At 43.5% G+C, this 9180-nt stretch overlaps 1 protein-coding gene across 1 annotated transcript; it reads left to right on the top strand.

Moving 5' to 3' along the window:
* The first annotated feature begins 2667 nt into the window (after nt 1-2667).
* On the top strand, nt 2668-2949 carry LOC103649251 (uncharacterized). The gene has a single exon (XM_023301698.1). It carries the CDS (start codon nt 2668-2670, stop codon nt 2947-2949), a length of 282 nt encoding a protein of 93 aa, XP_023157466.1.
* The last annotated feature ends 6231 nt before the right edge of the window (nt 2950-9180 follow it).

Raw genomic sequence — 9180 nt, 5'->3', positions numbered from 1 at the left:
TTTCTGCTTTGTCAAGCTAATTATGACTTTACTTTATTCTGATTCCCTTTTGTGCCAATAATGTGCTGTTTTATTCCAAGTCCCTTCTAACTGTATCAAGTTCTGCTAATGTGAATCTGCAGATGTGGAACTTCCTATTGCTTGTATCATACTGGTTTGCCTGCAAACCATTTCTGAACCTTTTGTCTTGATCTTTGGAGTGTCTCTTACTACAAGGTGACCCTTTCACTCTTTCAGGTTCTGAAGCAATGTTTGCTGATCTGGGGCATTTCAACCAGTTGTCAATACAGGTGAAGAATGTTTGCTGTAAACTAACTTTTCTATGTGTTTCATCCTAGAAGTAGTATATGGCGAATTATTCTCTGATAAAAAATCTTGGGCAGATTGCTTTTACATGCATGGTGTATCGAGCATTGATCCTTGCATACATGGGACAAGTTGCTTATCTGTGTAAGCATCATATCATGGAAAGTGACTACAGGATCGGATTCTATGTGTCTGTGCCAGGCAAGTTATTCTCGTCAGTTCTTATCATCAGAGATGCGAACCATAGCGCGATATCAGAATCAGTGCTGATTCTTAATGCTTACAATGCACCATTTCAGAGAAAATTAGGTGGCCCATTATGGCAATTGCTATTCTTGCAACAGTTGTGGGAAGCCAAGCCGTCATCACTGGTACATTCTCAATGATCAAGCAGTGCGCTTCTCTGGGCTGCTTTCCTCGGGTGAAGATAATCCATACATCTGCCAAAGTACACGGGCAAATATACATCCCTGAGATCAATTGGATTATGATGATAATGTGCTTAGCTGTAACCATTGGTTTTAGGAACACAAAACACTTGAGAAATGCATCAGGTATGTCAATGTTAACATATATACATACTAAAAGTGAGTAGTAATGGATGTCCATCTGACCATCTCACATCTACTTGTTATTTTTACATAGGATGGGCTATTATTACTCTGTGTGCAGTTGCAAACATGTGACTTATTGATTTGTTATCATGGGCATGGCAGATTAGATGATAGTGACCTCCCTTCCTTGCGACTCATGGTTTGCTGGAGCTGTAGGATTCTCCCGGCACAATGGAGGTGCTATTGTCTGATTTGGAGCAACAAGGAAATATAAAGTAGTAAAACAATTTCTTTACGAAAGATAAACTTTTCAGGGTCATTGAAAATTATGAGTCAAAACCTAGAGCATAATCTTTAGAATGCCTTGCTTTTAATAAGTGATTACCTATTTTGTTACAGAGCCGAAGAGCATTTACCAAACACATTGCGACAAGCTCTAATTTGCAAAGTAATACTCTCTACCTTCTTTTATCTTGTTTTTTATAATCCATATCCCTGACACTTCATAAATATTCTTGTTGTAATGTTATGTACTTCTACACCTGGATTTGCAATGTGTTTTTTTGCTCATGTTTCACTTATTCTAGCTCCTGATAGAAGTAAACTGTCTAAATGACATGGAGCTACTTCTATGGGGCACGTTACTTACCGATTGTTTCCTATCTTAAAACTCTACCAACATATCTTGTTTTATTCAAGGCATAAGAATGAACCATGATGTATTTTTTCCTGCACAATATAAAGAAATGGGCTATCAGCCTCACGTAATGGTGAATTATTTAGCACTACTGGGCTGGGGTGATGGTACTGAAAATGAGTTCTTCACTATCGATGACCTAGGTTTGTTCTTAATAGTATTTTCTTTTCGTTTTCACTTTAGTTTTTGTATATTAAATTTAAAATAAAACTATCATATTCTCAGCTCAGTGTTATTTCTCACTGCAGTCCAGAAATTCACTACAAACCAAGTCAATAAAAGTGGAGCAGCCTTTGATCCAGTCTGCCACCAGAAGTTGCTTTTATGCTGAATTTCGGTACATCATGTTGACTAGGACTGCTAATGACTCCAGTTTTAATCCACTTAGTTTCCACATTTAATAATCTCTACCTGGTTCTCTTGTCATTGCACTTATTGCTTCTAAAATTTTTCTGCTTCAAGGAGTTCAACACGGGGCGCTTCACTTGTTTGTAATTGAGGCAAATTAGTCTGCTTTGATACCTCTACTACTTATTAAGGACGCAAGAGTAGCCTGTCTCTGACTTTGTTCTGTCACCGGCCGTTCCGACATCCGTGAATCTGATAGCCCATTTTAGGGTCGCTATGCACACTTTCTTCTGTGTAATGCAACTTCATTAGTGTTGCTATGCACACTTTCTTCTGCACCAACCACAATATTCTTTTGGGATGCTGTCAATGGGATGAATGAATTGCATATTTTAGGGTCTTTGCTACACTATAGAGTAGATGGGTTATAAATATACAAATCTCAGCTTCCTATCCATTCTTTCTATCTAGAGTTGTAGACACCACATAGTATACAGCAGCAGGAGCAGTGCTTTGCTCAGTCCACCTTTGTTGAAGCTGGGCTGAGAGTGTAGGAGTGAAGCCACAAGGCTCTCTGGTAGGCGATCCACCACACTACCCGACCCCCACCCTTTTTCCTCAACTTGTAAACCGTCGCCCCGACTACTCACTCTACCACTGCAATCGTGTCATCATTAACATTTCTTCTTCGTTCTTTTCAGGGCCGTCGAGGATCGATCAGGCGGTGGCGCCGTCGGGCAGAAGCGGTCGTCACCGGACAAGATGCACAGGTCCACCATGGACGCCGTCTACCACCACCACCACCAAGAGTCGCCGTTGACGGGCAACGTCGCCGCCACCGCCACCGCCGGTAAGAAGCTGGGCGTGGAGCGGTTCAAGTTGCCGCCGATCTACATCTCGCTGTCGCGGAAGGAGAAGGACGACAATTTCCTTGCGATGAAGGGCACCAAGCTACCCCAGTGGCCCAAGAAAAGGGCCAAGAACGTGGAGACCCTCCAAGTATTAAACACCTGGCTTGAGATCGATTTGATCCTCTATTTCTAACCCGATCCAAATCGATCTCTGCTCTCAAAACTTAAACATGTGCCCCTTGCTTTTTATCATGCAGTTTATCTTCCCGGGGATGTGGTGGGGTAGGGGCCATAGGATGGATTTGAATTCATGATAGTATCTACACATGTACACTGCTTAACGATACTATGTACGTATCTATATCTATTACATTTTTGTATAAATACTTTTTGATAGTTTTTAAATTTGCATGGCAAAGCAGGGACACACACACACACATATATATATATATATCCTTTAATGTATGTAAATCTTTTTAACCTCTAAAAGATGCTAACAAGAAGGTATAACGATAATTAATGTTTCTATACATCTCAATATATCTTATCATTATATGTTAACTCCGTAGCAACGCACGGGCATACACCTAGTAAAGATTTAAATCTGCTATTTTTTAACTTTTAAATAATATATGAAAAATAAAAAAGTTGATGATTTACACAATTTTATTCAAAATGATATGATTGGAGACATTGTTATAATATTTTATGAGTTGTAAAATTATACAAATTACTAGGTGGGTGCCCGTGCGTTGCAACGGAGACATATAATACCATAATAACTTATATATAAATAGGTATGTGTCCGTGCGTTGCCACGAGGTGGGGAGCATGGAGAGCGACGTCTAGGCTACAAATATTGTATGTACCATGTTGTTAGGTTTGTTCTTCAGTCCTCTCTTAGGATTTCAGTAAACGGGACATTAGCAGGCAACAACCGGTCAGAAGTCAAATCCACTAATCTTAAATTCTCAATCACATATAGGGTGGTAACGAGCTATAAATTTTACACTATAAAATTAAGGATCAGATCAGATCAGAATCATGTTTTATTTTTATTCACTTTTGAACTAAAATTAATTAAAGGGTTCAAACAAATTGTGAAAAGACATAATCCATTACCACTCCTAATCACATCTCACGAACCATCACCATTCAAGTGCAGAACGCCAAGATGGCACTTGAGGAGTGATGAGATCACAACACGTGACTCCCCGGGCCCAAAAGCCCAATAAAACCTTCTCATCACAACAAATCCCCAAATTGTCTCTAGGAATTCACCAACAAGGGAGATTACAAACCAACACTTGGCCACATGAATGAATGCCCTCAAGGCTCTGTCTGATGTAGAGGCCAAGCAAAGCAGATAAAAGTATAAGGCCATGCATTCTAGCTACAGCTAGGAAGCAAGGCACTGACCTGTTAGAATTAGAAAAATATTTAACAACAATAAGCACAACAAATGCAGGCATCATTTTTCTTTTCAGGTACTACACCACACGGACAGAGGAAAAATAAAAAAAGGTTATTATACACATGATTACACCTGCAAACCTCAAATCAATCTATCACTGTTCCCTTAGCACCACAAATCATGATCAAGGATAAGTTCGATCCAAGCATCATTCTAGCTTTTTACGGATCAGCAATGATTTTACACCTCATGCTCATGCTCATGCTCATGCTGATACACCCAAAAATATAATTCTAAGATATTTCTAAGAAAAAAATATGTATGTTTAGGAGAACCAAATGGGGGACTAAGGTTTTCCTGAGCTGTGTGGCTAATGACATGTATAGATGCGGGACCGATCCTTGTTTCAACACGGTTGTCCAAAGGCAAATGATTAGTTGCGAAACTGCTTAGCTACCCTGCAAAAACAGATCAACCAGTACAGAAACACGTTGTTTTAGGCCAACTGAGGAGTTCCTAGAGTTTTGCAACAAATCACCCGCTAACAAAGTGGTTACCTTTATGTCAGTTTTTGCGCATTGCGCTTCTCAACCATCTGCTGTGAATCCAAACACCCCCGGCTGGCTATTTTTTTCTCATCTAGCATGCATGCAGACAATCTATGACCCCAGGTATTGTTTGTTCATCAAGGACCATACAACATGTGTCATTAACGCCAGCTGTGTAAAAAAAGCAAGTAGTATTATCGAGAACGAACCACGACTGCTACCTAAGTTCAAGTAGAAAACAAGCACCAATCATATGCCTATGTATGTAAGTGAAATTAGTAGAACTTCATTTCTACGGATATGTCAAAATCTCTTCCACCTTGACTCTAGAGCTTGAATAGCCCATGCTTCATCTTCTGTGGCGGGCACTGAAATTAGCTGGAGGTTGGAGCATGAGCAAATAGTAGGCAACAATAAGCCAGAAGTTCATTCTTTTCATAAGATCTTTGCTAAAAAATCACTGAATATTTAATCTAAAGGATCCATTTTCATGTTCTTGTAATATGTTGCTCCTAATAGAACATCTGTATATATATCTTTTGAACATTCGCTGCATCTAAGGGCATAGGGTTTACAAATTAAAGGTCTAGATTTCAGAATTCAGTCGAGTCATGAAAACGGCGGCATGGCACCGATTGGTCAAAATGAAGAATTCTGAACGGACAACTATAGACCAGCAAGTGAAAAAATGCCTCACAGGCTCACTTGGCACGTCTCTAACAACACCCATGCCAAGCTCGGAATTATCCCCGAGCATGGAGCACAGGAACTGCTCTGCCTCTTCAACACTGTCCTTGCGGCCACCAGACCCATCGCCATCGCTCTCCCCGTGCCGACCCTTCCAAGCATTTGGCATGCTTACTACAGAATTAGCCGTGGATCGTGTGTACTCCTTGCCAATCACGTCCGCAACCATGCCCGTAGCGGCCACCGCAACCCGCTTGGGCCTCCGACCAGCCTTTCTTCCACCAGATCCACTGTGCGGCGAGAGATCCAGTGGCGGCGGGGGGCTGCATCGGGTGCATGTCCTGCGTGGAAGACAGGATACTGGCGGCCACAAAAGGGTCCCCTCCGGCCTCGCGGTAGGCGGAGTCGATCTGGTCGAAGGTGGCGCTGGCGAATGTGTCGAGCAGCCAGGCGAGCGCTGATGGCGGACCCTAAGCATGGAGCGCGGATGGCGGGCGAGCGCTGAGAGCGGGATCTGCGCGGGCGAGCGCTGATGGCGGTGGTGAAAGGGAAATGTGCCCTTGGGCCATTTCTAAGTATTTTGGTGATTGAATGCCAACACAAGTGCTTAAATGTAAATCTATGCCCATGAATGGACAAAGTGCAAATCAAGAGCAAAGGTATGTTTCTAAGTCTTAGTACATTGGTTTTGTGTACTAATATACTTGTCTAAGTATCAGAAACAGAAAGAAGAAGAAAAGAGAAGAGTTGGCTGTGTACAGCCAAAAAGGCTGTTTCGGTCTGGGGCACCGGACTGTCCGGTGGTGCACCGGACAGTGTCCGGTACACCAGGCTGCCTCGAGCGAAGTGGCCACTCTCGGGAATTCGCCGACGGCGTACGGCTAAAATTCACCGGACTGTCCGGTGTACACCGGACTGTCCGGTGAGCCAACGGTCGGCCGGGCCAACGGTCGGCCGCGGAATCTGCGCGCGACACGTGGCCGAGCCAACGGCTAGAAGGGGGCACCGGACATGTCCGGTGCGCCAACGACTCCCAGATCTGCAACGGTCGGCTGCGCCATTTTAGGAAGGAGATCGGGCACCGGACAGTGTCCGGTGTGCACCGGACTGTCCGGTGCATCCGATGACAGAAGGCAAGATCAGCCTTCCAGATTTGCTCTCAACGGCTCCTAGCTGCCTTGGGGCTATAAAAGAGACCCCTAGGCGCATGGAGGAGTACACCAAGCAACCTTAGAGCATTCTTGATCATCCACACTCAGTCTTTGCGCATTCGTTTGTCATTCTCAGTGATTCGAGCTCCGTTCTAGTGAGAACTTTGAGATAGTCTTTTGAGCTCGATTCTTGGCCGTGTGTGTGCGCATTTTGCTGTGGATTTGTGTGTGTTGCTTCCCTCCCTTACTCTGTGCTTCTTTGTGAACTTTAAGTGTAAGGGCGAGAGACTCCAATTTGTGGAGATTCCTCGCAAGTGGGATAAAGATAAGCAAAGCAAAACACCGTGGTATTCAAGTGGGTCTTTGGACCGCTTGAGAGGGGTTGATTGCAACCCTCGTCCGTTGGGACGCCACAACGTGGAGTAGGCAAGCGTTGGTCTTGGCCGAACCACGGGATAACCACCGTGTCATCTCTGTGATTGATCTTTGTTGGTTATTGTATTTTGTTGAGGATTCCTATCTAGCCACTTGGCAATTATTGTGCTAACGATTAACCAAGTTTTGTGGCTTAAGTTATCAAGTTTCACAGGATCACCTATTCACCACCCCCCTCTAGGTGCTCTCAATTGGTATCAGAGTCGTTCTCTTCACAAAGGGACTAACCGCCCGAAGAGATGGATCCTAAAGGGAAGGGAATCGTGATCAACGATAAGGAGAAGGAGTCCTTCGTCAACGAGCCAAGGGATGACAAGTCCAACGACTCGGGCTCGGGCCACAGACGCAAAGATGGGAAGAAGAAGAAGACAAGACGCATCAAGGAGATCGTCTACTACGACAGCGATGAGTCTACTTCCTCCCAAAAGGACGACGACCACAACGAATACGAGAGAAAGAAACCAGTCAATTCGAACTTTTCTTTTGATTACTCTCGTATTCCTCAAAGTACTAATGCTCATTTATTATCTATTCCACTTGGTAAACCTCCTCATTTTGATGGAGAGGACTACGGATTTTGGAGTCACAAAATGCGTAGTCACTTGTTCTCTCTCCATCCGAGCATATGGGAGATTGTAGAAAGTGGAATGCACTTTGATAGTACGGATAGTCCCATGTTTATTAATGAACAGATTCATAAAAATGCACAAGCTACTACTGTGTTGCTAGCCTCTTTGTGCAGGGACGAGTACCATAAGGTGAGCGGCTTGGACAATGCCAAGCAGATCTGGGACACCCTCAAGATCTCTCATGAGGGGAATGATGTCACCTTGCTCACGAAAATGGAGTTGGTGGAGGGCGACCTTGGACGGTTCGCGATGATAAGGGGCGAGGAGCCGACACAAACATACAATCGGCTCAAGACCCTCATCAACAAAATAAGGAGCTACGGGAGCACGCGATGGACGGACCACGACGTCGTCCGCCTAATGCTAAGGTCATTTACCATTCTTGATCCTCATTTGGTAAACAATATACGTGAAAATCCCAGGTACACCAAGATGTCGCCCGAAGAAGTTCTTGGGAAATTCGTTAGCGGGCGAATGATGATCAAGGAGGCAAGGTACGTGGACGACGCCTTGAATGGTCCGATCAACGAGCCGCAACCCCATGCTCTCAAGGCAACACGAAGCAAGGAGGCGCTACCTAGCAAGGTGGCACAGATTGAGGCGGCCGGACTTAATGATGAAGAGATGGCTCTCATCATCAAAAGATTCAAGACGATGCTTAAAGGTCGCAAGGGACAGCCAAGCAAGACTAAAGCCAAGGGGAAGCGCTCATGCTTCAAATGCGGTAAGCTTGGTCATTTTATTGCTAACTGTCCCGACAATGATAGTGATCAGGATCAAGGGAACAAGAGGGAGAAAAAGAAGAACTATAAGAAGGCAAAGGGCGAGGCTCATCTTGGCAAGGAGTGGGATTCAGACTGCTCTTCGTCCGACTCCGACAATGAAGGACTCGCCGCCACCGCCTTCAACAAGTCATCCCTCTTCCCCAACGAGCGACACACTTGCCTCATGGCAAGGGAGAAGAAAGTAAGCACTCATAATACTAGTACTTATGCTTCTTCAAGTGAGGATGAGTCTAGTGATGATGATGAGATAGATTACTCATGCTTATTCAAGGGATTAGATAGAACCAAGGTAGACAAAATTAATGAATTGATTGATGCCTTGAATGATAGGAATATACTTTTAGAAAAGCAAGAGGATCTGTTGTATGAAGAACATGATAAATTTGTAGAAGCTCAGAAATCTCTTGCTCTAGAAATTAAGAGAAATGAAATGCTCTCTAGTGAACTATCTTCTTGTCATGAAACTATTGCTAAGTTAAAGAGTTTTAATGATGATTTAAATGCTAGACTAGAAGTAGCTAGTAAATCTAATTCTTGTGTAGAAATTGTTGAAACTTGTAATAGGTGTAAAGATTTTGACATTGATGCTTGTAGTGAACACCTAGTTTCAATTTCCAAACTTAATGATGAATTGGCTAGTCGTAATGCTCAACTTAAGACTAGCAAGAGTAATTTTGATAAGCTAAAATTTGCAAGGGATGCCTACACAATTGGTAGACACCCCTCAATTAAGGATGGACTTGGCTACAAGAAGGAAGCCAAGAACTTGACAAGC

This window comes from Zea mays, chromosome 2 (assembly GCF_902167145.1).
Source record: "Zea mays cultivar B73 chromosome 2, Zm-B73-REFERENCE-NAM-5.0, whole genome shotgun sequence".
NCBI classification, from domain to species: domain Eukaryota; kingdom Viridiplantae; phylum Streptophyta; class Magnoliopsida; order Poales; family Poaceae; genus Zea; species Zea mays.
Note: the sequence above shows the minus strand (reverse complement) of the source record. Positions and strands in the feature narration are given on the sequence as shown.